Source organism: Brassica rapa, chromosome A09 (assembly GCF_000309985.2).
Source record: "Brassica rapa cultivar Chiifu-401-42 chromosome A09, CAAS_Brap_v3.01, whole genome shotgun sequence".
In the NCBI taxonomy this organism is placed as follows: Eukaryota; Viridiplantae; Streptophyta; class Magnoliopsida; order Brassicales; family Brassicaceae; genus Brassica; species Brassica rapa.
In genome coordinates, this window is record NC_024803.2 from 40,612,721 (window position 1) to 40,638,930 (window position 26,210).

The following is a 26,210-nucleotide window of genomic DNA, read 5'->3' on the forward strand; positions in this document are numbered from 1 at the left end:
TAGAAATCAAATTCTAAACATTACTATAATTCTAAAAAACTGTAGAAATTGATTTCTACATATTAGTTGTATTCTACGGATAAGAAATCAGTTCCTAAAAATATGGAAACAAAATATTTGAGAATATTCACTTTTATTTTTTAAAAAAAAATCGATTTTTAAAAAAAAAAAAAAAAAAACGAAAAAGAACAAAAAAAAAACGACAAAAAATACCTTGGCAACCTTCTTAGCCGTCTTCTATATTCCATTGATTGTTCACAAAATTTTCACAAAATTTTCACATTATTTCTACCATGATTCATGTCTATGCTTCATGTGGTGTTTGGGAATTGGTTGTATCTTCAGGTTGGAGTTTTAATGTTGATAAAAAGAAAGGGGGAAGGTTACTTGCTTTGGAATTGAAGTCTTCTCTGGAAGAGTTACAGAAAATTGTTATAGAGGATTTTGGTTTTGAAGAAACAGATGCTGATTTGGAGTTGAGTTACCTTCCTATTGGATTGATCAATTCATCAAATTGTCCACCAGTGATCATTGGAAACTCAAGGCAAGTTCAAAATTTTCTAGGGTTTTGTAAGAAGCATCAGTCAACTCAATTGTGTGTCAGCTATAAAGCAAAGCAAGGAAATCCAAATAAGATCGACATTGATCTTAATAAGATGCCAACTGATGCAAGCACTAGTGAAGAGAACAAGCGAAATCCTTGTGACATTGGGACCGCTTCAAATACTGTTAAGGGGGCTAAGCATAACGAGAAGAAGAAAGGGAAGATGAAGCAAAGTGAAGTTGATGGAGATGATTATGATGCTGACAAGCATAACGAGAAGAAGAAAGGAAAAATGAAGCAAGACGAGGTTGAAAGAGATGATGATGATGCTGAGAAGATCAATGCTGAAAAAGAAAACAGAGAAAAATTGGCAAAGAGTCAGGTGGTCGAATTGGTTAAGACGGGAGATCTTTTCCTCAACAAAACAGTTTTGAAAGCGAGGTTTGAGTTATGTGCAATGAAGCATAACTTTCACTACACAGTTACCAACTCCAATAAATCAGTTTGGTGTATTAGATGCGCTGATAAGGTGTGCTTTTGGGGTGCTCGAGCTGAGTGTTTGAAGGGCTCCACATATTTTATTATTAAGAAGTATGTCGGTGTACATTCCTGCGCACCTTCAAACAAAACCAGTGCCGGAAGGACAGCTTCAGCGAAAACGATAGGCAATCTGATAATGCATAAATATGAAGGTATCAAGGAAGGGCCTAAAGCGAAAGATATTGTTCAGATTATGCGCAATGATTATGGATGTGAGATCTCTGAATCTTTAGCATGGGATTCCCGTGAATATGCAGTCAACGCTGTTAGAGGTATTCCAGAGGAAAGTTATGGGAAAATACCAAAATATTTGCACATGCTGCGAGAGGCCAATCCGGGTACACATTCCTCTTACAAGACTGACGTCGATGGTAGATTTCGATATCTGTTTATAGCGTTTGGTCAATCGATCAGAGGCTTTAACACAGTCATGAGGCGTGTCATTGTTGTCGATGGAACATTCTTGAAGAGTAAATTCAAAGGGGTGCTACTGGTTGCAACTGCTATAGATGGAAATTCAAATTTATATCCTATTGCATTTGGGATAGTAGACTCTGAGAATGAGCAGTCTTGGGAATGGTTTATGAGAGAATTAAAAGTTGTTGTTGCTGATGATAATGGTTTGGCTTTTATTTCGGATAGACAAGTGTCAATAGCGAAGGCAGTGGAGAAAGTGTATCCCCTAGCGAGACACGGTATCTGTATTCATCATTTGTTGAATAATGTGATATCATATTTCAAGGGGAAGGGATTAGCTGGGTTGATTTCTAAGGCTTCAAAGGCTTATAGAGTGGTTGATTTCAAGAAGACGTTTGCTCATGTTTGCAATATCAGTCCAGCAATTGGAACGTATCTTATGGAAGCAGATGTCAGAAAGTGGGCTAGATGTCAATTTCATGGATACAGGTATGACATTAGGACAAACAATCCTGCAGAGTCGATAAATTCTGCGTTGCGTTCGCCGAGAGAGTTTCCCGTAATTCCTTTGTTGGACAGTATTAGAGAAATGCTGACACGTTGGTTTTTTAAGCGTAAGAAGTTGATTTCAAAGCACACCCACCGTTTGACCATAGATGTGGAGGAAAAGATTGATAGGAGAATTGGAAAGGGGAAAACTTTCGCAGTTTACCCTGTAACCGATAGCCAGCTGCTTGTTAAAGGCGATACAATTGACTGCTTTGTTGATTTGGACAAACGGACTTGTTCTTGTGGGAAGTACGACCTCTCGAAAATCCCTTGTAGACACGCAATAAAAGCTGGTTTCTTTGTTGGTAGAGAACCATATACATTGACTGATTTTTTGTATACCACGGGAGCTTGGAGAGAAGCTTATCAAGAAAGCATAAATCCCATTTCAGTTCCTGAAGATGGTTGGTCTGTCCCACAAGTTGTGGAAAATTCTGAAGTGCTACCGCCTGAGACAAGAAGATCTCTTGGAAGAAATAGAAAACGCAGATATGAAACTGTTGAAGACAAAATCCGATCATCACAAGGATCACAGGGGGGTCAGTCTCGTAAGTGCAGTAGATGTGGTCTTGGTGGTCATAATAGAGCAACTTGCAAGATGCCAATATAGTGGATTTGTTGGCTGTGTTCTTCACAATTTAGTGAAATTTTAACAAACTTCTTTTGCTTGATTTCTAGTAACTTTGTTTCTGTTTGTGACAACTTTGTTTCAGTTTTTCAGATTATATTTGCTTGAATATTAGTAACTTTGTTTCAGTTTGGGAGGACTTTGTTTAATCTTCATGCCGTATTAACTTGGTTAGGAGATCTGATTCAATCAATCCCTTAAACAAACTGTGATGTCCACGAAGTGTGGATCGATCGATCTGTATATTGAACGGTCGATCCATTGGTCGATCCTGATCAATATGCAAAACAAACAAAAACACGGACAATCTTTTGATCGACCTGGTATAGTTCTCTCGATCGGCAAAGCTCGATCTCGTCCCGACCGATCGATCGAAATTCGGACCGATCGATCCGCAATATGGATCGATCGGTTGCCCTTTGGAACGATCGATCCCATACTCTGATACATCCTATTTGAACCGAATTTAACTCAGCAAAATAGAAAGAATATGATAAAAACCTCCATTTATCCTCTCCTACATGACTATAATTAATAGAATGATAACTTACCATAGGTTATATAATTAATCAAAGTTATGATCCAAACTGGACTAATAAAACATGCAAACAATCGAGATCCGAATTCGAAATGCGCAGAAAACTTAAAAAACCGGTGGAATACAATGGAAAGATATAACTGATACTGATCATTGGTGGTCGTCAGGACTGCAGCTCCTACTCTGTCCTGGTGCTCGTATGCTCCTATGGAGGCGTGAACCTCGCTCTTCATCGGTTGCTTCATCAGATGGTTCATTTTCTGATCGACTGAGATATCCGGAATGGTGTCATCCTCACATTGTGTCTGTGCAGGACCAGAAGAAGAAGAACCACGACGACGTTTTGAAGCTGGTGGAGGAGGCGTGTAAAGAACTTCAGTAGGAGGCTTGAATTCCATGTTCTCCACAGACGTCAGAGATGTGATAGCGGGTTGTGGAAGCTTGCAGTGAAGGATTGTCCCATCAGGCATGGTAAAACGGTAAATTGTACCAGAATGAAGGATCTTGGTGTTTAGGAAGAACTGGGCATCAAATCTGTCAACCGTATCCACACAAGGAGTATCCGAAAGATCAATACCATGGTGCATGAAGATCCGAGTAAGTAGACTGCCAATAGACTCATCCAAAGGCTTCCTGTCAAGAGGACGAAGACCCCTAAACTTCCTTTCAAACAACATCTGAGCAAACAATGCTCCCATGTTTACCGAAAGCTCTGCTGGAGGTTCATCTGCAACACCATACGTCGGCCTGAGAGCTAATGGCAGCCCGTAGTGAATAAGCTGCGCTTCATCTTCAGTAACTGATCCTGCTTCTGATTTTCCTAGTAGAAGATGACCCAGATATTTTGCTACCACTCGCAAGACCGGGTTTCTGAGCATTGCAAGTTTAGCTTCCCGAGATACATAAGAACTGTCTGCAATCTGGCTCCACAACAAGTAAGCACAAGGGAACTTGGGTAAAGAGCATGCCTCATGTCGGGTCTCAAATCCGAATAGTATACACAGCTCGTGTATAGACATCTCATAAAGCAGTCCTCTACATAGGAATGTAAGTTTACCTTCGCTAGCAACTTTGTTTACCTCGGACTTGTAGTGCAACTCAACTGAAGAGAGAAACTGTATAACCAAGTCTGGATATAATGGTTGTGGATTGTAGCCAAGAGTCCCAAGTCCCATGTTTTTCCACATCTTTTTGACATCCCGCACAATTCCCAACTCCTTTGTAGTGTAATCGCAGATGAACTTTGTTGGTTTAAATCTCATCCGCTGCAAACCATTGTATAGAATGCAGTGGTAATCACTCCAACCAGCATAGTAATCGCGGTGTGCGTAGGATGCAAGTTCTCTCAACTCCTTCTTACTTGAGATTTGTCGGTTATGAATTGTAGGGAGTTTAGAGAATGGAGTCAATGGGTCACGAGGCCAAGGGGCTGCTTCCCGAGGCTCATCACTTTCGGGCTGCGCCGAGGTCGAAGCAGCTGTTTCCTTGGTCTTTTTCGGTAGTCCTTTTTTTACCATTTTCTGCACACAAACCTTTACAAATGAGTTCTCAAATGTAAAACTGAGTAAATTGACATGGACAATGATTCAACACCTATGCAACTCAACAACTAACATTACAGCATCAGTAATCTCACTCTATTAATTCCCAATTTTCGGAATTTTTTTATAAAATAAGTAACCCTAAATTTTTAAATCAAACTTAAAACTACGAATTAAGGCAAGAGCTATATGGAAAATCGTCACTAATCATCACCCTAACACACGATTTAAGCCAAAACGACTTAAAAACACTAAAATTTCACTTTTTGCTATTTAAATTTCGAACTATAAAAGTAGAGATAGAGTTTCATACCTTCACAGATCGACCGAAAGAGTGGTAGATTCGGAATTATCTCACGAAATCGTGTGGGTTAGGCTCAAGAATCGTCCAAATCGGAGTTAAATCGAGAGAGATAGGATTTGTGAAGGGGGTTTTGATTCCATTCTCTCAAGAAAAATTGGGGAAGAAGATAAAAGTGAGGTTTTGATCTCACAATCACGATTTTATGAGTAAAATCGTGTTATTCCGGTTCAATTTAAGTGGGTATTAAACCGGATTTAACCGATGAAAACCATAAAATAGACTTATCAGGGTACGGGATCGATCGATCCGAAATACAGATCGATCGATCTGAAAGCGATCGAGCTTTGCCGAACGAGCGTACTGGAACAGGTCGATCAAAAGATGCTGCGCGTTTTCTGTTTGTTCTGCATAATGCTCAGGGTACGGGATCGATCGATCCGAAAGACAGATCGATCGATCTGAAAGCGATCGAGCTTTGCCGAACGACCGTACTGGAACAGGTCGATCAAAAGATGCTGCGCGTTTTGTGTTTGTTCTGCATAATGCTCAGGGTTCGGGATCGATCGATCCGAAAGACAGATCGATCGATCCCGAACCCTGATCAAGCTTTGCCAAACGAGCGTAATGGAACAGATCGATCGATATACTTAGATTTACCGGATTCGCAATTGTTAATGTTGTCTTTTATTTTGTAAGATCAAGTACTGTATATAGAAAAAAACCATTAAAACACAAACTCCTAAAATCATTACAAAATAAGTTTAAAAAAGCATAACCAACAATAAATCATAAATCATCAATCTCAACATACTCGGCAGGCTTACTACACTTAATAGGTTCATACTTTGACATTCTCTCAATCAGTTCTAGATCATTAGCTGCTTCCCATAGATCCCACATAATCTTTATCCGAGCTCCCCAGATGTTCTCATCATTCACCATAAATATGTCCAACCCAAGCACGTGGCATTCGATGTGTTTTATAGTGTACACACCACAATGACATTGAAGTCGGTTAAGACCACTCATAGGTACATAGGAAACATTGTACGGAGTGATGTGGAGATGCTTCTGTATTGTCAATGACTGCACGGCCTTGACAATCCGAGGAATAAGCTGCGCGAAAGCTTCCACTTCCTTGATTTTTTTTTTACCCCCGCAGTCAAACACCTGGATATTCCTAGTCACAAAACTGATGCATAAAGCAATCCAATGGTTGCAATTGACCCAGACAGGAACGTACATCCGATCCACATCGACATTCCACAACATTTGTGTTCTTCCATGGGAAGGCAGTTCACCTTTACCGTATTGCAGTAGTAATGGATCCATAGTGTATTTTTTAATTCCCTTACAGAAATTCTGGTAATCCTTAGCAATGAGGTCGCTGAAGACGCATGTCATGAAAGCAACACGATCTACGTTCCATCGTTTCAATGTTGTTCTTTCCCGGAAAACATACATTATAGCATCAATTTCCTGCAAAAACGAAGACAAATCTGTAATGTATACAGTAATATAATAGGTAACATTTTATAGAAATAACCAGTCGAATGCTTACGTAGTTTTTAAGCCAACTGCTGGCAGACATAATACGTCCGGCTAGATCACCGTCTAACATAGAAGGACCAATCTGTATAGCTCTGTAAACAAAATACAATGGTAGAGATGTCAATTATTAAGAAAATCAACCGAATGATATATACAAAGGAATAACATACGTTCGTGTATCTTGCCAGTCCTGCATCTTCTTAAAATCTGTAGGATGCACAAACACCAAGCAGCGATCAGGGAAATTTTCGCCGTCTAGCTCTATATCTCGGTCATCTAATCGGACCGCTGGCTTCTTCAATGATTTTTGAAGTTCCAATGAATCTGTTGGCTTCTTCAATGATTTAGGAAGTTCCAACCAATCCAATGAATCTTCGACTTTAGCTTGAGAAGGATTCAAACCTTTCACAAATGTGTCTAATGGAAGGTTCTTCATGCAACTTTCCAAAAACTCTTGTGTACCCATACGAAGATCACTAGCTGATGATTGAGTAACTTTTGCACGAGGTAAATTGACACACGAATCAGCAGTCTTTAACTCTTGGTTTTTTACAGCCTGTTGACAAACACGTACAATTACAAATTACACATACAAGTTTCATGTTCAAAATAGAGAATAGACATAAACGCCAAGTTCGAAATCCATAATAAACATACAAACTTCCAAATACATATTACATCAAACCTAGCTTCAAAGACCTACATTCCATCGCCTAGTTCCAAGCTTTCAACATCTTTTAACTCTTTCTCTTAGTAGTTACCTTTTTCTTTGTTGGAGCAGTTCCTTTTTTGCTGGTGCTAGGACCACTGTTGATTTTGGTCAAGCTAGGACCGCTTGCTTGATCACTCTTTCCCACCAATTCAGTCACCACTAAACTTGTCCTGAGCTGTGTAACCTCAGCCTCAATTTTCCCCAATCTGTCGGTTACAACGGTCTCAAATTGCTCAGTTCTCTCTGAAGCTGTCCTGAGTTGTGTAACCTCAGTCTCAATCTTACCCAACCTGTCCGAGAACTGCTGACAGAATTTCTCCCCAAAAGCAGTAAAAGAAGCTTGTACCAGATCCTCCAAGAAATTTTTCATATCTGTGTCAATATTTCCTTTTGATGAAGCAGCTAGGTGGCACAAAACATTCTTTTTCCTTGACTCTGCTCCTCGGTCTGCATGCTTTCTCTTGTTTCTTCCCGAAACATCAGCTGTGCCATCAACATTCCCTGCAACATGACTATTTTCACCTCTCTCAGTATCAGCTGTTTGATCCTCTCCTTTCTCTTCGCCAGATTCCTCAAATTCAGAGTTCGTACCTTCTTTTACTCCCCAAACATGATTGTTCCAATCATGTTTACTATTGATCATATCTAAAATACGATCTACTCTTTCATCTTTCTTCTCATCCTTCTGTACAAAATCAGTTGCCAAAAGGACCACTCCATCTATGTGGGATTCCATGAATGAATGCAAAATTCCCTACATCAATCAAATCATTAGTAAAGTGAACAAAACAATAAATATTTTAATTTGAAAATAAATTTGCATACGTTTTCTGGGAATAAGTTCTCAACGCCAATGATATCTTCATAAGAACATTTTGCACATCCTCTCCAATTACCACACAGTGGACCTGTAAAATCTTTACTGACTTTTGTGCCACAAATCTCTCCTAAAGCAGGAACAGCTTCCATTATCCAAATTTGGAAACCAAACAAGAATCCTTCCATCAGATACCCCTCTTTCTGCTCTAATTTATGCCTTGTTTTATCAATTTGCTTCAGAAGGAAATCAAACGAATACAGACCCCATGGATAATTCCGAAGCTTCTCCAAATCCATCGCCAACTTCATGTACAGATGCGGGATATTCACCTTCTCATCCTTTCCCATCACCACACCCATAATAACGCAAAGATATATCAGTCTCACCCTATCAACCCAAGTCCAGGTATTGCTCTCTTCCAAATGCTTCTTTTTTATGATCTGCAAATTTATTTTTCCATTTGTCTTTATCTGCTTGCTCCAAAAACCATTATCGTCTTTCCATGTCACTAGCCCACTGTTATTCTCTCGCTTCACTTTCAGACCAGTGACAGCATGATACTCTTGCAATCCAAAACGCAGAGGTCTCCTAGCGAAAGTGAACCACTTCTCATGTCTCTTGCTTGTCATCAACTCCTTACACAAAAAAGAGTGTACCAACCTCGCCGAAAACTTCAGATCATTCTTCTGGATAACCATAATCTGTGAAAAAATGGGATCTTTCATAACTTCATCGAATTCTGGTTCCATTTTTTCTTTTAGCAACTCGAGAAGTTTTAGTCGGCAGCTGTTATTAATCTTCTTAACCTGAGGTTCCAATCCCTCACCGTATAAACGATTAGGCAACTCCAACTCCATACCTGAAATTTGAAAACAATACAACATATATCTATTAATAACAAAAACCTAAAATCCCTAAATCTATCCCGAAAATATGATTTAAACCATGATTGTGTACAAAATCTTCTCTAATCATCACCTTAACACATGATTGAAGTCTAAATATCTTAACTAACTCAAAAATCTACCTTTTACCTTTCTAATTTCAAACTCTAAAAAGAAGTGGAGATAGAGTTTCATACCTTTGCAGAACGAACTAAAGAGTGATAGATTCGTAAAAAGCTCACGAAATTGTATGAGTTAGGCCAAATAATCGTCCAAATCAGAGAATTGAGTGAGTTAGGGTTAATGAACTTTGGGTGAGAATTTGATTTTCTCTCCCTTTGTTCGTGAATGGGAAATTAAGGGTTTTGTCCCAGAGAAATCGAGCTTAAAAAGTTGAAATCATGCTTGGTCGGTTCAAATCAAGTGGGAATCAACCCGGATATAATCATACAAAACCAAAAAAATCGATTTGGGATTCTTTCCTGGGCACGGGATCGATCGATCTATTCTTAGTGGATCGGTCGATCTGTAAGGAATCGACCTTCGCCGATCGAGTGAAATGGACCAGGTCGATCAGTATATATTTCGCGTTTTTTTTTGTTCTGAATAATTATCGGGATCGAGCGATCCACTGTAACTTGTAAATCTGGATCGATCGATCCCGCTTGTCGAACTCATTATTTATCTTTTTCAAAAAATTACAATTTTAAGGGCATTACTGCCATTTTCGAAAAAATTAGTCTAATAGGACATAAAGTAGTACAGATTAGTCTAAAGGGACATAGTTACCTTTTTTTTGCTCTAAAAAAACAGATTTCCCAAGATTATTTATCTAAGAAGAATATTTGTAGTTACAACAGTACACAGGAGCAAACAGATTTATTCACCACATTTAAATCTGAAAAAAGATGAGGAACAAGAAAAACAGAAAATTGAATAGACAAATAAATATACAGTAAACTGTAATTATCAAAAGATATTTCATGCCCCATCATCTTCATGTTTATTCTTCATGTCTTGATAACACTTGAGCTTACGCCACTCATTTGATTCCTGAAACATAGAGATTTTTTTTTTAAAAAAAATCTCAAATCATATACTATGTTTTTCCTATTTTCATATTTTAAAAGAAAAAATAAGCAAATATTAATAAGAAAATATATTGGTTGTCTTTCTATTCTATTATTACCATGAAAATCAATCAGATCCATTTATAGCTTATTGGTTGATATCTACATCTCCAAGACAATATCTGTAATCATCAAAGAAATTGAATTAAACTTCCCTATACCATTATTATTGTTCTATAATTTTTCTATTTTTAAAATCTTACACTCTTCATCTTTATGCATTTTAATCTGTCCTTCTGGTAGTTAAAAAAAATAATATGTCCTTCTGATGTTTATTATATTCTTTTGATCTAACTAAATACTGCAATAAAGACAGCCATATGACTTGGTTAAATACATTAACTATATGATGAGATAAATACTTATAAATATTAGAAAAATATCTCACATTCAGAATCTGTCTTGACCCATTTCTTGACGTCGACACTTGAACGAGCTTCATCTATAATCTTATGATTCTCCAAATACTTCTTTGCTATAGCATTTGAACGTTGTGGATGTATCTTCTTGTTGAGTATTGTCCTTAGCATCTGCACACAAACACAAAATATAGAAAAACGTGTCTGAATAATTTGAACATCTATTTAATAGATATGTAGTACCTTTTCCATTCTTGTATTAGGCAATGAATCTCTAGACAAATCAAGAAGAGGAGGTGGAGTTTTGAAGCCACTTGTGCAAACAAACATCTTCTTGAGAAGAAAAGAGATCGACTTCTTCTTTCCAATACTAACATCTGTATTAGTGGCAGTGAGATCTTTGCTAGAATCTGTGTCTTCTTCCTCCTCTTCCTTGGAGATGATATTGTTTCCAAGTGTTCCAATGGCTAAGAAGGTTTCTTCATCTTGAGGCCAACTTTGGAGATCTTTACTCAAAGCAAGCCCTGATGATTCTTGAGCTATATATATATATACATCATCAAACAGATCAGTGCTCTATGCAAATATTCTTAGTATAATAATATTTTCACTTACAAGAATCTGAAGCTGACTCATGCTTCTTTCCACTAAGTCTTCTTTGAACCCAACTAAAAATCTATATCCAAATAAAATTTTACATAATCAAATAAAGATAAACACAACACAAATGTTGAGTTACTTCAGACAAATATGAAAACAAACCTTCATGTTTCAAGAGATATATAAATAAGCACATGTGTATGTGTCCAAGAAATTTTCTTTTTATGTCGATGATCTTTGAACTCCTTGAATAGTAATTAGCTTTAGAAGATAAGAGATGATCATAGTGGTCCCATGTTTTTAAAGACACAGTAAACACAAATCCCTGAAGCCAGCAAAAAGCCAGTTGGGTTCAAGTTTCTATAAACCCCTCGAAACCAGTTTTCTTACAACTTCAAAGTCACCATTTCTTCTAGCATGATCCCATCTTTGTGGACTTTGTTGAATGTTGGTTCACCAAAATCTCATTCTTTATAATATAAAATATGGTTTAAAAGATCAAGATCAAGTAACAAGTTGAATGAAAACACATGGATTTGTCTGTTCTTTTACACTTTTCTCCCCTGAAAGCAACTATACAAGTAAAACTTTTATATTTCACCAAGCCGTATAGAGTAAAATGTACAAACTTACTGAAGCTTCATAAAGCTTTACACTCGAAATTCAAAATCATATTTTTTTATTATAACTAGTCGTCTCCACCACAGCATACATGTGAGCAACATTCAAAGCAGGCAATGCAAGCAATCGCTGTGAAGAGCTGCGTGAAGACAATGACACATTGGTCATTGAGCTTAGTGCAGCACTGGACACAGCACATGCAGCAACATTTGTTGCACAAGGAGACGCAGCAGCTGGAGGCAGCCTTGACGAACTTCTCAGCAGCATCAGGTGCTCTCGCTTCTCCAAATCCTGGTGGAACATTCTCTTTGGTAGCTGTTGTATCACCAAAGCCTATCCCAAAGTTTTGTAGTGGGATGGTTCTTGATATCACCTTCTGTTTCTCTCCGTTGGTTTCAGTCTGTTGAAATATTTGGTGAATATAATATAATAAGTTCAGACAAGTATCTTTTTGTTCATAACTTCTAGATATGTAATATATATATATATATATATATATACCTTTTTCTTTCCACCAGTGTTGATGGGTTTAGATGCTTCTTCTGTGTTCTCCAATTGGATCATTCGAGTGTACTCAGATGGTACACCAGTTTGGATGCTTAGTCTAGTAATCTGAGAAGACAAAAGATCAAACAGAATGAGGAAGATGGCAAAATAGAGGAAGTTTATTGTAAAAGAACCTTTTCTTTTGGCTGGTTGTCTTCAGAGAACCAAGCCTCAGCAGTAAGCAAGTCAATCACATTTTTAGCAAACACCTGAAACAGTTTGTTAAACACTTTAGAAGGAAGCACCCTAGGGAATAATTATGAAAGGAAGGTGATGGATGATCTTTACTTTATCAAGAGGCATGTCTTTTGCACTTTGTACAGTCAAGTCTACAGAAAAGCTGCTCAAATCTCCAAGCAGACCATTTGCTTTCACACTCTCAGGAAACTTTCCTCGGTATCTCCCATACACCATCAATGGACTTGACGAAGTCAGATCAGGAATGTTTGAAGGGTACACCTATTAGTAGTCACAGGTAAACACTTTCAGATTTGCCAGAAAAGATAAGCAATGGATCTTAGCTTAAAGACTCACCTCAACTTCATCAAGATTCTGCAGAGGCTCAATTGTTATATTCAAAAGAACAGTGGATAAGGCCCTTATAAACAACTTGTCTAACCGTTCCTCAATGTGATCTACAAATAATAATAAAATGTTTAAGAAAACTATAATTTTATTTTTTCATTTCATTCACCATATGGACTCAGTCCAAGTATTACCTGTATTATAAACTGATTCATGCTGTCCCCTGGATATATTAGCAAGCATTTGAAGGAAGTAGTGATTACAGAACACACCTAAGTTCACACATGAAGAGGTCAATAAAAAAGATAAATCCAAAAAAAAACCTTGGAGAAAAGAGTTTTTACCTAACCCAAAAGTGTGTATCCGTGGCCACACTGAACCAGCATTAGCAAGACGTTTCTTCATTACATTACAAATGTGTCTCTCATCTTCAACAGAACCATCTGTTAGGAAGAAGATCATAGGAACGGAGCCGCGAGTATTCGAAAGCATTTCCACAGCCTGATAAGTATTGAGGGAGCTATTAATCACTAAAGTATTAAGCTTTTTTCTTTAAGCTACAAGTGAGTGGTGGAAAGACCTTCTCTAGGGGAGGGAGCATGTTGGTACCATCTGCGACAACAAAGCTCTTGTTCATCCACTCGATACCTCTTTCAACAGCATCTGAAGTAACCGCCTCCATCGATGTCGAAAACAGAGAAGTATCATCACTGAAAGTGATGATATTGAAGGAATCTTCAGGATTGAGCTTAGATAGAGCTGTAGATATCGCGTTCTTTACATCCTCTAGAGGTTTCCCAGCCATGCTTTTGCTTATATCAACAATAAACACTACCTCCCGCTTAGCTGACTTAAGTAGACAAAAAAAAAGAAACTTAAGAATAAACTGCAAATACCATTTAAGGTAGCAAAAAGGTACAAAACCAAACCTTAGTACTTTGCTGCTTTCCTGGGAAAAGATAGAAAGAGAAGATATCTCTCTGATCAACATCTTGAACAGACGCAGATTGAAGGAACAGTCCACCAACTATATTACTTGAAGAGACCTACCAAATTTAAAACAAAAGAGATAAGCCCAATGCAGAAGTCTAGGGCCTAATGCGGCATTGAGAGTTCATACATACCGTGTAAGAGAAGCTAAAATCTGTGTTCGACCACTTCAAAACATCTGCTTCATATGCAAACCTTAACTTCCCTGCGTTCCTCATTTTTTCCTGCAACACATGAATATAACAATGAAAGATTTAGGATATAAAGAAGAGACACAACTTTGCAACATCATGGAGCTTCTTTAGAAAGATATAATGAAACTACACCTTAAGTGGATGACTGCATCCTTTGCAGAGAACTTCTGTTCCAGTACCGGCGTTAACACTCAAGTAAATCTTTTCTCTCTTGGAGATTTTCTTAACCGCAGGCGTCACATACTCAGGGAAGTTGAATGGAATGTCCAGAAAAAACTGGCCTTCGTTATACGTTAGCTTCTGGGACCAAGTCATCTTGATAGAGAGGTTGGTGCCTCCATCAACCTGTAAACAACAAACAAAAATATATAGAGATAAAAAAAAAAAAGTAAACCAAAAGATTATATAAATATTCATATTTTTTTCAGCTAATGCAAATGCAGTGTATAAAACTAAAACTTGGTTTCATTTTACCATTAGCATTTCTCAAATCTTGAGAATTACCTAAAATAAAAGTTGTATATCCCTATTGTAAACTTACCCCTATCAATAATTTGATTATGAACATATTTTAGTAACAGCTTCATAACATCCCAAGATAAAATTTAAAAAAATATCAAAGGTCCACATATCACCTGTGGTACTGTAAGAGTGAATATGTTTGGTTTCAAGAAGCCACCACTTTGAGGTTGTGCCGTTTTCTCCAGTTCCGTACCATCTTGTGCTGTGATCAGTTGCGTTGTGTAAGATTTTCTAGGAATCTCAACCTCAACACCTAGAATTGAACCCTGTTTAGCCGTACAGTATTATGAGATTCATCAAAGAGTACACGATCAATAAAACAAGTCTGATTCATAGAAATTATGTAACGAAACTCTAATAACAGTGAACTAATTTCATAACGAGAGGGAAAATAAAAAAACGAACCTGGTCTCCTATAGGAATAGCGATACGGCAATCACATTTTTTGCTTCCCATGACGCAGTGGACACGCCACGATCCGGTGGCGGTGACGAGAGCCGTGTCGAGATAGCAATCCACGTGGAGCTCGATCGCGTTCATCTGGAGAGGGATCAGAGCAGGTGGGTCGCACCTGCCGTGCACGTGAGGCTGGTAGCTAGGTAGGTCCGGGTTATCCACGATTCCCGGGTCGGGTATAACGGCGTAAACCATCGGCGCAGAAGGAAGGTGAGCCTGCGACGTGGACGATCTCTCCATCGGCGCCGTTAGCCTCGGCGCGGCGACTGCTCGGTCGTGTCCGAAGTATATCCGTTTGGCTAGTTTAAGCCCGTCGTCCACCGCTCTTGCGAAATCCTCCGCCATCTCTCCGATTCAGACGGCGAAAGAAACGTTGTGTCGGGGTTCTCTTCTCTTTCGAGTCGTTGAGCTGAATCGATTTCGGCTGCTTTTTTCAGACAGCGAGATCACTTCGGAGTTGTGTCTTTTCCAGCGCATACATACATGTTCACTAAATGGATTTTATTTATATTTACTAAAATACCCTTTTTATTTTTGGGCGCGATCAAGATCCAACGGTTGAGAGGTAGTTGAGTATGTCGACAAGGTGAGAGCAATCAGCTACATTCGTATTCATTTTTGTGAACGGGATTTACAAATTCGCGCGGACGAATCGTTTCTGTCCACGTGGCAGTGGACCCATTCTAACCGGATTAGTTGAAGCATTCGATTCTTGCCTTTAACGTTCTACAACGGTAAAAGCTCATGGATACTTGTGCGCTCTCACGTGACTAGCCCTTGGCTATTTGGTAGAGTCATTGGTTTTCATTGGCTGGATGGTTTCCTGATATAGTATTTTTTGTAAATATGGTCTGAATTCTAAATAATCAAGACTTTATCTATCTGAGTAAGATGATAAAAATAGTTAATGTGGAGTTATGATTAATCATTGTCCGGATTACACATTTGAAGTTTGTAAATACAATTACAGAAGACATAAGGTACTACTTATTCTGATGATTGCATAGCTGTATACATAGTACTAAATTCACATTTTCACAGATACTAATTTCGCGTTCGGTGTAAATGTCAAATGATACGAACGGTATTCTTTGTAGGTAATATTAAGCTTTTTTTTTTCTGCCGAAATTTTGTGGATATGTTGTTTCAATAACTTTTCTGATTTCATTAGACAAAAGGATAATTTTAATTTCACAGACATGAATCCAGTTTGTTTTCACAACCTAGGCTATCCTTGGTAGATAAACTACGGAGCTTTTAACCTAGAAGATGGATATCATCATATGATCAGCCAAAAAAGTGTGTTTGTAAGTGCAGAGAAGCTTTCTCCTACGTATTTACATTTCTGCTGCGTTCCTCCTTCACCGTACCCAGAGCTTGTAGCTCTTCCATTAACCTTTCATACTCACTTTTAACCTTCTCCACCTCACTCCTCAGATTCATGGCCTGCGCATTCATAAAAAGAAAAACCAAATTTCTATCACAATAAAATCAAGTTAACAATCTATTCAGCAGAATATGGAGGCTTTTATGTCGACATAGGCCACCGATGGATGTAACTGCCATTACTAAGCAACTTGCTAACCAATAATTAAATAGTTCAATAACAGAGTACAACAAGACTCAAGGACACGCTAGATATTTAATATTCCTTTTAAAGTTGGTTGCGATTTGGCAGGAACAAGGGTAAGTCAAAACCAACGAAGTAAATGAAAGAAACAAGTAGATGCAGATAAGAGAAATTAATGTCAGAAAGAAGTACCTTGATTTCAAGGTTTTGACTTCGCACCTTGTGGTCCAAACATCTGCGTACAAGATATCTATAATAAATGTCTAACAAAGGCTGATAAATTGACAATATATATTACATAATTCAACTTACTTTGCTCGGAGCTTCTTGTTCTCGTCCATCAACTTGGTAGTTTCACTATCTTGTGACCGAGTTGCTGATCCCTGAACAAACTTCAGAGAGTGTGCCAAACGAATGAAGTTAGAGAAAACGGAATATGAGCACAAGTGGTTACAAACTAAAGTTACTATCCTGTTTCTATGTGGGCACATTTGCGTGAGCTATATAACACATAAAGGAAGTGCTCATATTTAACTCTAGTTAGCAATAATAGTCATGGGATTAAACATGTTCACCAGAAAATTAAAGAGAAGAAAACATATGTTTTGAGGTACCTGTTCAACCCGAATATGCCCTGGGACAGAGAAGCCATCATTTCCCACTTTTCTTTTTGACGCTGCACTTGCAACAAGATCAGGATGCTCTTTCCTCTTCTCCAACACCACTGCAACAATAATGCAAACATCACGTGTCAGCATCAGAGAGAGATTTCAGGAGTGCTGGAACGTGATATATAGAGTAGAAAACGACGTCCAACAAATGAACATGTGAAATTAATCATAATAATAGCAAGAGCACTCGTAATCACTGTCTTAAAAGAGTTACAGTTTTCCAGAAAGATATTGTGTATTGTGTTCTTCTATTCTAACTCTTTAGTAGCATTTTACCTGGCTCAGATGAAACTCTAGGAAGAGATGCCAAATTTGCATTATGAAAAACTCCTGGGAAGCCTGGAGGAGGATTTATTGTTTGTCTGCCACTATCTCCAGCAGAATTATTCTGGAACATGTTGACATTTGTCCTACCACCAGGTTGAAGATTTTGAGGTGCCGTAGGACGACGCTTCTTAAGATCTCGATACCCAATCAACACAGAATGGCAGTTCCTATAAAAGAAGTACAATCATTCGAAAGGGTAAAGAAACAATGGGAAGCGATACAAGCCAACCCAGAGGTATTGGAGAAAAGGCAAAACGGAGGACTGAAACCCCATGCTCAAGCAAGCGAACAAGAAATCGAAACTGTAATATTATCTACTTTTGGCGATCGAATAGATTAAGGTAGAAACATAACAGCCACCAAAAAGATAAAGGCTTAGGAGATTACCAATACTCCACTGTCATTTCCTTTAAACGCTTTTCAAGTTTCTGAAGAAGGACGGTTTTCTCAAAATCCTGCTTGTTGTGGGTTGGCTCAACAAAATTAGCTTCTAGAGCACCTGCAGCACACATTATTGTACCATCAGAGAGATCTGAGCTGAAAACAACCAAATCAATAGAAAAGTATTGTTTTATTAATTGAATCATTTTTCAGCTTCTTACCAACAACTCCTCTTCCTCTACTGTTTGAGTAGCTCACGACCTGCCAAAATGGCTGAAAGGAGCCAAAAATAAAATCACACAAGATCACGATAACATACAAGAGTATGAATGCAATTTGTGTTAGAAACTTGACTAGATGCTGTGTAGTTTTAGGGGAAAAAAAATATGTGGCAAATTTTGAAATGAAGCAAATTATATAAATTAAAAACTTATATGCATGCCAGTATCAGTGTAGAGAAGCCTATATAAGGCACATCCGTACAAACAAGGATGCAACGACATATTTAATACCAACCCGGTATATAAATCCTTTTCTAGTGAATGTGTGAACTAACATATTTAACATTCCAAAACTTACCATTATTAAGCGGTTTTTGTGATAAACGCAGAACCCACAAAGGTTTACTTTGGGAGCTTCTTTCAGAAATCCAATTGTCGTTACAACTTCAGCCTGCTCATTTACCCGAGATTTGAGTCATAATAAAAACGGGGGAAATAACTAAGAAGCTCTAAAAGAAGAAAATAAACGCCCCTCTGAAATTTTGCGCACCTCTTCATGTCCAGCAGCCTGAGGTTTATACAAGATGTACTGCTGATGCTTGAGATCATCGGCAACGTTATGATGCTCGACAACCTTACCACGCAACAGAATCTTGAAAGTTTCAGGAATCCGCAAGTACAATATAGATAGGTAAACCTGCAACAAGGTGGCAGCAGCGGGAGGTATAAAGTATAAACACAGTTGCACAAGTGTAAACGGATATACAGTTGTCTGCAGCCCTTTATCTAGTCTATGTGTATTAAATATTTCACACGAGTAATCATGAGTACGTTCACGCATACATGTATGGTTCAATATTAAAGTGTATGCCATAAACAGTTCTCAACATTACTGACCAAAAGAAATAGGAGCTTACACGAAGAGAGTAGGAAAACCGGGTTGCAATATGATCATTCATAATCTTACATCCAGTTTTCTTTATGTTTCCTTCAATGAGAATATCCTGTAAAAATCAAGGAACAGAACAAGATCTCAATTAAATGATAATACTTGGAAAGGAAAAGAAGAGCATAAACAAGAAAGATAAATAATATCAACCTCAGCATCCGAGTCAAAGTCTAATTCCAGTTTAGCATCGCTGTTGAGCCACAAATTATAGATAATAACCTTTGTCCCATGTGATCCAACGTTGTCAAACTGCCACACGGGGAAAAACAAACAAATTGTCAACGAAAAGAGAAACGTGGTAAATATCAGATAAAGAAAAATTTTCCTTTGATGCAGGCGACAAACAAAAAATAGGCCAACAATAAGTGGGCATAGATATAAACTACTACTAACATCCAAGAAAATGGAATTATGGGAATGGTAAGCAATCGTGGATGGCTTCATTGTTAAGATCATGAAACTATATATGGAATTTAAAGCTCATCAAAAGCTTTTATGCATAGTATCATACGAGGGAAATATCACACTCGTAAAATTCCAATATTTGACCTAGTAACCAATAGATATGGAGACTGTAAACAATATGGGTTGAATGCATAAAAATTTAAAAGAAAGTTGGCCTTGCCTGCTGTAGAAGTTCTGCCTCTGTAGAAAATGGAGACCATTCTAGTAGAATGGAGAGATTGGATATAAAATGCTCTCTGTCTTGCAATGTCACAAATTGACTAGTTGATGCCTTGTACTCGTAATCCAACTGAATATTTATAAGGTTACACGGTTAGATAACATAAACCAGGTACATTTAAATGTGAGAGAATGAGACTCACAATGGGAACAACTATTCTATCATGGCCGGTACGTGTTAGGTACGTATATGAAAGGAGCCCAATACTTTGTGTCCATGTTCTAGTCACATGGAAAAGAAAACAATCAGCATCTTTATACACTCATAATTAGTATTTCAATAATCCCCCAAAAGATAAATAATTGGATGAAAAATGTTAGAACATCAGCACATAGATTAACAAACAATGGCCACTCACTGGTTTTTATAATGGCGGCTGAAAACAATGACATCTGCTCCAAGTCTCATTGTGCTTGTCTTGAAACCATTTCCATCTAAAGAATCATAATGAAGAACCGAGATACAGAATCATACCCAAAGATTTCTACTGCAAAATCATATATAGAGATATGTGAAAACGAAGAGAAAGATTCATACATCTTCCAATGGCTGAATCCGATTTCTTATCTGAGAATCCAAAACCCATGCAATGCCTCATTGCCTGAGGATCCATCCCACCACCATCATCTGAAATTTTAATTAAAAGATAATTAGAAAAGTCTACATTTTGCATGCTCTCTGTGTGAAATGGCACAGAACTTAAACCCAAAAAGATACCATACTAAAATACCTTGAACTAGCAAAGCTGTTGTACCATCCTTTGGATTAGTGGTTTTATCTACAATGACAAAGGTGGCCCCATTTTGGATCTGTAGGGTGATGAAGATACAGAGCACAAAACATATTAATCACTTGTCATTCAAAACTTTCAAGATACTAACACCTCAATAAAACAATAGTCGGAAAGGACAAGTTGTCTGTGACGAATATTCAAGTAATGAACAAGCAGGTAGTCAGATTAAAGCTCTAAGTACATCACGAGAAAGGACGCACCTCATCAACAGCATTGTCAAGCAGTTCCGCAACAGCTGCAAATAGAGAGAACCAGAAAATTCCTGTTAAAACGCTTGAACAATGTTTGCTAGCCACATACAAAAAGTAGGGAAAATCACGATTGCATACCACCAAAAGCCCATTTATGTGAAGTAGCATTGGAGTGCAGGAACATAGGGTGCACATGAAGATAGTTTTTCCCAGCTGTGAAACACATGTCAACAACAATAAGCAAAAAAACGCTTACACTCAAAACATTATATAACCTCTATAGAATATTAAAGACCAACTCAACCAAGCATAAGAGTAAAACGATAAGTGATTAGAAGCAACAACATTGCATACTTGGCTGCTGAGACTTTGAACTCAGTTCATCACTGTAGCTTCCAGCTTTCCAGAACTGCCTACAAACCGGGGCTGGGCATATGGTGGATGAAGAAGTAACACCAGCATCTTCAGGTGGAGTCCGGACCTGATCAACAACACTAGTGCTACTCTGCGCACCCAACGATCCTCTATTTTCTTCAGAGTCTTGAGGTAAAACAAGCCCTTTGGAACCATAACGGTGCTCCGGTTTAACAACCAGAGCATCGTGAGAGACGTTTATACTTGCGTTGTAGCTCATTTTTTATTTATCTGCAAGGATAACAAAGTAATTTCAGAGATAAATATCACAAATCACATATTCTAGAATCCGTGTAAAATCAATTTTGTGAAGAAGACCTAGAAATTGAAATTTTAGGGGAATACGAAACCACAAAGGCTGAGTGAGCGTGAGAGTGAGAGAGAGAGATCTTCGAAGGATCTTAGAGTTTACCTGACAATAACTTTCATGCAAATCGACTGTTAACTTTCCATTTGCGTCCGTCCACAATGTGCGACGAGCGAAGAAGAAGAAGAAGAAGGTAGTCAAACAACGATGGAAATCGACGGTTATCTTAGGGCTTGCTTACACTTCGCCGTCGTTTCGAACTTAGCACCTCTTCTAGAACCAGAGAGTCGAGGAGTGGAGAGAAAGGATTCGGAGAGGAAAGGGTTTGTTTGGGCTTTTTCGGCGAAGGAGAAAAGTGTTGAAGATGGTGAACAAACCATGTGGGACCCAGCTAGTTATTTAATACATTTTTTTTTTTTGAACGACTGTTATTTATTACATTAGTTAATTTTTATATGTTACTCACAGTAAACGAAAGGTTAATTAGTAAAAGCAGAGAAGTAACTGATTGTTGATCAAAAAAAAATAAAAGAGAAGTAACTGATTCGTATGAACAGTTGAAGACACGTGTCTTCCACTTTTTTCTTTTGGTTACATATATGAATCACCACATTAAGTTCATAACACGGCCCATTTGGGCCCATTAATTTCGAACCCATTATAACATGAAGCTTTTCCGAGAGCGTTTTCTAGCGTTCATAAGCTCCGTCAATGATGGTAACGGCCGAGGCACAGGTGCATTCATTGATCTGTACAGCTTTCTCAATTCACCACTTAGATCTCTGCGACTCTCCTTTGAAGACGCAGAAGAAAAGCTTCTATAAGATACCTCCTCCACTGTTTCTTGTTTGGTATCATATTCAGCTGCTTCCTCAAGATTTAGCTTCTCTAAACATGCACTGTGTATAACTTTTCTCTCATGTAGTTGATCAGATACCTGAGAGCTTAGCCTTGCTCTCCCAAACAGAGTTACAGGAAGGATATTTTTCTCAGGGGACAAACTCAGAAGCTGCTTCTTTACGGTAGAGGCTTCAATCACTGGTTCCATCTTGGTATTTGTACAATCCACATCACTCACGAGACGGCAACTAAGAGTTACTGTCTGAGTATCAGTTACAGCACCTGAAGAAACTTCCATGTCGATGTCTAGAAGCTTCCAGAAAGGATCATCAGAAGAAAACCGACTGATGAAACAGTTCTTCTTAACATAGTCCAGCTCCATTGCTCTACAAGAAGGAACCGTTGACACAACCCATCTCGGAGACAAAACTCTCATAGCTGATTCCAACTCTTCTCGCGATGAATGCATTGAGTAACACACATGCCAAACACCAAACTCATCCTTCACAGCTTCATTAAACCTAACCTTCCTCTTCTTTTGAACTTGGCTCACACTCTGGGAATAATCATCTTCATCATCGTCACAAACATACCACTGAGCTGAAGGGCGGATGATAAGAGGTTCGCTCTCACGTTTCGATCTCGCCTCAGCGAGTTTAACGCTCGCTCTTTCGTAGAGTCTAGGGAACCCACTGAGTATGTGAAACCTGGAAGAAGGATCTTCAGAGACAACCTCAGGAGCTATAACCATTAACGATCTAAAACACTCCAAGTTTGTAGCCTTGTCGACGTAAATCTTGGATCCAAAAGTTCTCGAAACCTCAAATAGAATCTCCTCTTGGCCCAACATGTCACAAGCAAGATACACAACCGGTGCATCAGGGTGGTTCCATATACAATTGATGATCTGATTCATAAACCAAAAGTTCCAATAAAAAAAAATGAAGAAACTTTACACATAATTATGATTGCAGACAAAATCACCTGTCTGATTGCTGAGTGCTTGGTCGGAAACCTCTGAGAGGACTTCCCAAATGTGCAATCCAAGAAGATGTAATCAAGACAGCACTTTGGTGCCTTGCCTTCTCTTCCTACATACTTCTCAGGGAGGTTATGTATACAGTCACGTGTCAGCCTACAATCACCAGTGTGGAGTATGTTACCGAAACTCCCTTCGAACAAGAACATGACCGCTCCAGGACAATGATTGGCATCGAAAGCGGTGACCTTGAAACCTCCGTCAGGATCATCAACGATCACTGTTTGCCCTATCTCAATCCTCACGAAGAAAGACTCGTCGAGCTGAGGGTGGCGTTGGAGGAGGAGAGAGATGGTGAGGGAAGTGGAGTAGATTGGGAAGACGGCGTTAGAGGGTGAAATCCCGACGGTGTGGTCTTTGTGAGCGTGAGTCAGGAAATGATGTCGCTTCATCCTCTTCGTGGTCGTGTTGGGTCCGAAAGTGTCGACGGAGAAGGGTAGACCTCTTGGCATCTCTATCGACATCTTCTTCTTCTTCTCCTCGTCGCCGCCAAGGGCGACGGTGGTAGGTGGTGATTTAGGGTTTCTGGTTCGCTGATGATTAGAAGTGACGGCGGTTTTTGGTCGGTTGATTAGGGATTGAAATGGCACAGAGGAGAACAAAAGGGAGGGAGATTTGACTTTTCCTAAAATTAACATTTTGATATTTTTTTACATTCGATTTAATTAGTGTAAGATTATTTTGTTATTTTGAGAAGAAATTCGCCACTAAAATCCCTTATATACTAAAGCACAAGTCACATGACCAATCAAATTTAAACACATGGCAATACAATTAAAAAAAACAAATGCAGAAAATAAAATTTAAATGTAAAAAAAAACAGCTCCGTTTTTAACTGATTCTATTTACTTTTGATTTAAATTAAAAATCCTTAATATTTCTAACACCATGATCTCTTCACGATCTTTGAAACAGTTGATTTTTTTTTAATAGAAGACGATTCTGTAAAATTCAAATTCATCTCTTCCTGCATTTTCCTAATTATTTGGAGTGGCTCCACTGATTCTCTATCTTTCGTGAAAGTGTTGAAATTTCAATTTTTTTTAATTTCTGACGATTGTATTAACACTCTCGGCTCTGCTGGATACAAATAAAAAAAACAAAAAATTTCTATAGCAAAGCTTCCCGCAAAATTGATAATTTCCTGGTTAGTGAGGCTAATAACTCCCCCACTAGAGTCAAATCGTAGTTTGTTTCATGTTTCGTTGTTTATGAATCTTTTTCTCCTCTAGCCTATTTATAATTATAATTTTTTCTTTTGCTTTCTAGATATTGGCAAAATCTACATACTTCTCTGCAGTAAAAGGTAAACCCAATAAATTAGGTCAGTTATGTTTTTAATTAAAAGACTAAATTGGTTTTCAATATGCTGGCACATGATTCTTGGTTGTGGTCGTGGTAATTCAAGGAAGAGAAGTAACAAGATCAACTTAAGAAGCACCTCAAGAGAAAACAAAATGTTGTGATAACAAGAAGATAGAAAATGAGGATTAAGAAAATCGAGTGGTAGAAAAAATGAGGATTCATGTCTACCTCTGTATCAAGATCTAACTAGCCTATTTATAATTATAATTTTTTCTTTTGCTTTCTAGATATTGGCAAAATCTACATACTTCTCTGCAGTAAAAGGTAAACCCAATAAATTAGGTCAGTTATGTTTTTAATTAAAAGACTAAATTGGTTTTCAATATGCTGGCACATGATTCTTGGTTGTGGTCGTGGTAATTCAAGGAAGAGAAGTAACAAGATCAACTTAAGAAGCACCTCAAGAGAAAACAAAATGTTGTGATAACAAGAAGATAGAAAATGAGGATTAAGAAAATCGAGTGGTAGAAAAAATGAGGATTCATGTCTACCTCTGTATCAAGATCTAACTTCAGGTTGGTCTTCTTATTTTTGTGTGGTGGTATTATTTTTTGGATCAACATACGTTTTTGTAGATTTTCTAAGAAACAAAAACTTTAGGATAAAAAGCATTGAAAATGAAAACGAAAATAATAAAGCAAGATAGAAAACAAAAATATATATAAGAAAAGAGCAAAGAGACGTCAATTATCTACAAAATTTAGAGTTAATATCTTAATTGTATGTGTGCTAGGTATATGTGTTTCCCTCATTTTCATATTTAGTGATTTGGATTTTGGATTAAGCGATCAATATTCTACATGCATTTAGGATCCATATTGGGCTGATATAAATTATAAATATAGAAATTTTCTAGGATAGCCATTTTTAAGTTTTTGTCATAAAAATAGCCTTCAAAAAATAAAATGACAAAAATAAGTTTTATTAAAGGGTAAAAATGTATTTTTACCCTAAAGGTTAACTAATTTAGATTTAGGATTTGGGGATATGGTTTCAAATTTTAAAAAAAAAATTAAAAATTTTAAAATAAAAAGGTCTATTTTTGTCATTTTTTTTCTTGAGTGTTATTTTTGTGACAAAAACTTACAAAAATCTATTTGAGAGAATTGGTTTCAAAAGTTTTTTTATAAGTCTACCAATAACTCTCAAAATAACATTATTATTCATTGTAATTTTGAAATATATGTTATATAATAATAAAAAAAGTATAATGTCCGTGCGTACGCACGGGAGATAATACTAGTATTTCTACTAAGTACGTATGTAGGTTAATATCACGTTTTTTATTTATTTTTATTTTTTTAAATTGACTTTTTTTGTCTGGTTAATTATGTTATTACACATTATGAAAAACATTACATATTACAGCCGACAATTCTATATAACTTATGCGGATATATATGAATTTTTATAAAATATAATGGTAGTTAATATCTAAAAGTACCAAAATAATTTTATGGCAAAGGGACAGTGGATGAGATTACTC

At 37.6% G+C, this 26,210-nt stretch overlaps 6 protein-coding genes across 9 annotated transcripts; 1 reads left to right on the forward strand and 5 right to left on the reverse strand.

The window, feature by feature from the left end:
• Nucleotides 1–293: 293 nt before the first annotated feature.
• LOC117127841 lies at nt 294–2,660 on the forward strand. Its single transcript, XM_033278543.1, has 2 exons — nt 294–851; nt 927–2,660. The coding sequence occupies exons 1-2, from the start codon at nt 294–296 to the stop codon at nt 2,658–2,660; spliced, it is 2,292 nt and encodes a 763-aa protein (XP_033134434.1).
• A 123-nt stretch (nt 2,661–2,783) lies between these two features.
• Nucleotides 2,784–9,824, reverse strand: LOC117128463. 2 transcript variants are annotated; one of them, XM_033280872.1, is made up of 6 exons: nt 8,150–9,823; nt 7,374–8,078; nt 6,783–7,168; nt 6,623–6,704; nt 6,216–6,540; nt 2,784–3,009 (listed from the first exon to the last, which is right to left on the reverse strand). In XM_033280872.1, exons 1-6 carry the CDS (start codon nt 9,026–9,028, stop codon nt 2,954–2,956), a joined length of 2,433 nt encoding a protein of 810 aa, XP_033136763.1. In that variant the 5' UTR covers nt 9,029–9,823; the 3' UTR covers nt 2,784–2,953. The 2 variants fall into 2 exon arrangements, with proteins under 2 accessions (XP_033136763.1, XP_033136762.1); XM_033280871.1 differs by lacking the exon at nt 2,784–3,009 and having other exon boundaries at nt 5,793–6,540; nt 8,150–9,824.
• Nucleotides 9,825–10,119: 295 nt separating this feature from the next.
• Nucleotides 10,120–11,285, reverse strand: LOC103842664. The gene is made up of 5 exons (XM_033278544.1): nt 11,280–11,285; nt 11,133–11,193; nt 10,761–11,056; nt 10,547–10,688; nt 10,120–10,280 (listed from the first exon to the last, which is right to left on the reverse strand). Exons 1-5 carry the CDS (start codon nt 11,283–11,285, stop codon nt 10,261–10,263), a joined length of 525 nt encoding a protein of 174 aa, XP_033134435.1. The 3' UTR covers nt 10,120–10,260.
• A 316-nt stretch (nt 11,286–11,601) lies between these two features.
• LOC103842665 lies at nt 11,602–15,453 on the reverse strand. The gene is made up of 13 exons (XM_009119318.3): nt 14,921–15,453; nt 14,629–14,781; nt 14,126–14,338; nt 13,934–14,023; nt 13,739–13,855; nt 13,390–13,659; nt 13,154–13,310; nt 13,004–13,081; nt 12,819–12,919; nt 12,573–12,743; nt 12,419–12,493; nt 12,240–12,350; nt 11,602–12,138 (listed from the first exon to the last, which is right to left on the reverse strand). Exons 1-13 carry the CDS (start codon nt 15,314–15,316, stop codon nt 11,806–11,808), a joined length of 2,265 nt encoding a protein of 754 aa, XP_009117566.2. The 5' UTR covers nt 15,317–15,453; the 3' UTR covers nt 11,602–11,805.
• A 657-nt stretch (nt 15,454–16,110) lies between these two features.
• Nucleotides 16,111–21,831, reverse strand: LOC103842666 (protein MICRORCHIDIA 6). Of its 3 annotated transcripts, none has more exons than XM_018655025.2 (20): nt 21,586–21,831; nt 21,105–21,404; nt 20,898–20,972; nt 20,769–20,803; nt 20,506–20,584; nt 20,313–20,402; nt 20,134–20,209; nt 19,918–19,996; nt 19,716–19,844; nt 19,241–19,339; nt 19,059–19,145; nt 18,692–18,838; nt 18,500–18,592; nt 18,142–18,193; nt 17,927–18,038; nt 17,489–17,706; nt 17,156–17,265; nt 16,854–16,924; nt 16,734–16,776; nt 16,111–16,417 (listed from the first exon to the last, which is right to left on the reverse strand). In XM_018655025.2, the coding sequence occupies exons 2-20, from the start codon at nt 21,391–21,393 to the stop codon at nt 16,301–16,303; spliced, it is 2,001 nt and encodes a 666-aa protein (XP_018510541.1). In that variant the 5' UTR covers nt 21,394–21,404; nt 21,586–21,831; the 3' UTR covers nt 16,111–16,300. The 3 variants fall into 3 exon arrangements, with proteins under 3 accessions (XP_018510541.1, XP_009117567.1, XP_018510540.1); XM_009119319.3 differs by having other exon boundaries at nt 16,854–16,933; nt 21,114–21,404; nt 21,586–21,830; XM_018655024.2 differs by having other exon boundaries at nt 16,854–16,933; nt 21,586–21,830.
• On the reverse strand, nt 21,581–25,983 carry LOC103842667 (DNA cross-link repair 1A protein). Its single transcript, XM_009119321.3, has 2 exons — nt 23,305–25,983; nt 21,581–23,227 (listed from the first exon to the last, which is right to left on the reverse strand). Exons 1-2 carry the CDS (start codon nt 23,995–23,997, stop codon nt 22,139–22,141), a joined length of 1,782 nt encoding a protein of 593 aa, XP_009117569.2. The 5' UTR covers nt 23,998–25,983; the 3' UTR covers nt 21,581–22,138.
• Nucleotides 25,984–26,210: the final 227 nt, after the last annotated feature.

Bases quoted from the DNA above. Each gene is read 5' to 3' on its own strand.
- LOC117127841 (XM_033278543.1), top strand. From the start codon at position 294: ATGATTCATGTCTATGCTTCATGTGGTGTTTGGGAATTGGTTGTATCT. The intron at 852-926 runs GTTGAAAGAGAT...GCAAAGAGTCAG, and splicing joins GAAAAATGAAGCAAGACGAG to GTGGTCGAATTGGTTAAGAC.
- LOC117128463 (XM_033280871.1), bottom strand. From the start codon at position 9,028: ATGTTGTATTGTTTTCAAATTTCAGGTATGGAGTTGGAGTTGCCTAAT. The intron at 8,079-8,149 runs GTATGCAAATTT...TGATTGATGTAG, and splicing joins AGAACTTATTCCCAGAAAAC to GGAATTTTGCATTCATTCAT. The intron at 6,705-6,782 runs GTATGTTATTCC...TTTTGTTTACAG, and splicing joins GACTGGCAAGATACACGAAC to AGCTATACAGATTGGTCCTT.
- LOC103842664 (XM_033278544.1), bottom strand. The intron at 10,689-10,760 runs GTACTACATATC...GTTTGTGTGCAG, and splicing joins CTAATACAAGAATGGAAAAG to ATGCTAAGGACAATACTCAA. The intron at 10,281-10,546 runs GTGAGATATTTT...TGATGATTACAG, and splicing joins GGTCAAGACAGATTCTGAAT to ATATTGTCTTGGAGATGTAG.
- LOC103842665 (XM_009119318.3), bottom strand. From the start codon at position 15,316: ATGGCGGAGGATTTCGCAAGAGCGGTGGACGACGGGCTTAAACTAGCC. The intron at 14,024-14,125 runs GTGTAGTTTCAT...CATGTGTTGCAG, and splicing joins GATGCAGTCATCCACTTAAG to GAAAAAATGAGGAACGCAGG. The intron at 12,920-13,003 runs GTAATACTTGGA...TATTATTTGTAG, and splicing joins TGAATCAGTTTATAATACAG to ATCACATTGAGGAACGGTTA.
- LOC103842666 (XM_018655024.2), bottom strand. From the start codon at position 21,393: ATGAGCTACAACGCAAGTATAAACGTCTCTCACGATGCTCTGGTTGTT. The intron at 20,210-20,312 runs GTATGAATCTTT...ATGATTCTTTAG, and splicing joins GGATTCAGCCATTGGAAGAT to ATGGAAATGGTTTCAAGACA. The intron at 17,707-17,926 runs GTAATCTCCTAA...CTTCTTTTATAG, and splicing joins GAAATGACAGTGGAGTATTG to GAACTGCCATTCTGTGTTGA.
- LOC103842667 (XM_009119321.3), bottom strand. From the start codon at position 23,997: ATGTTAATTTTAGGAAAAGTCAAATCTCCCTCCCTTTTGTTCTCCTCT. The intron at 23,228-23,304 runs GTGATTTTGTCT...TTTATGAATCAG, and splicing joins AGCACTCAGCAATCAGACAG to ATCATCAATTGTATATGGAA.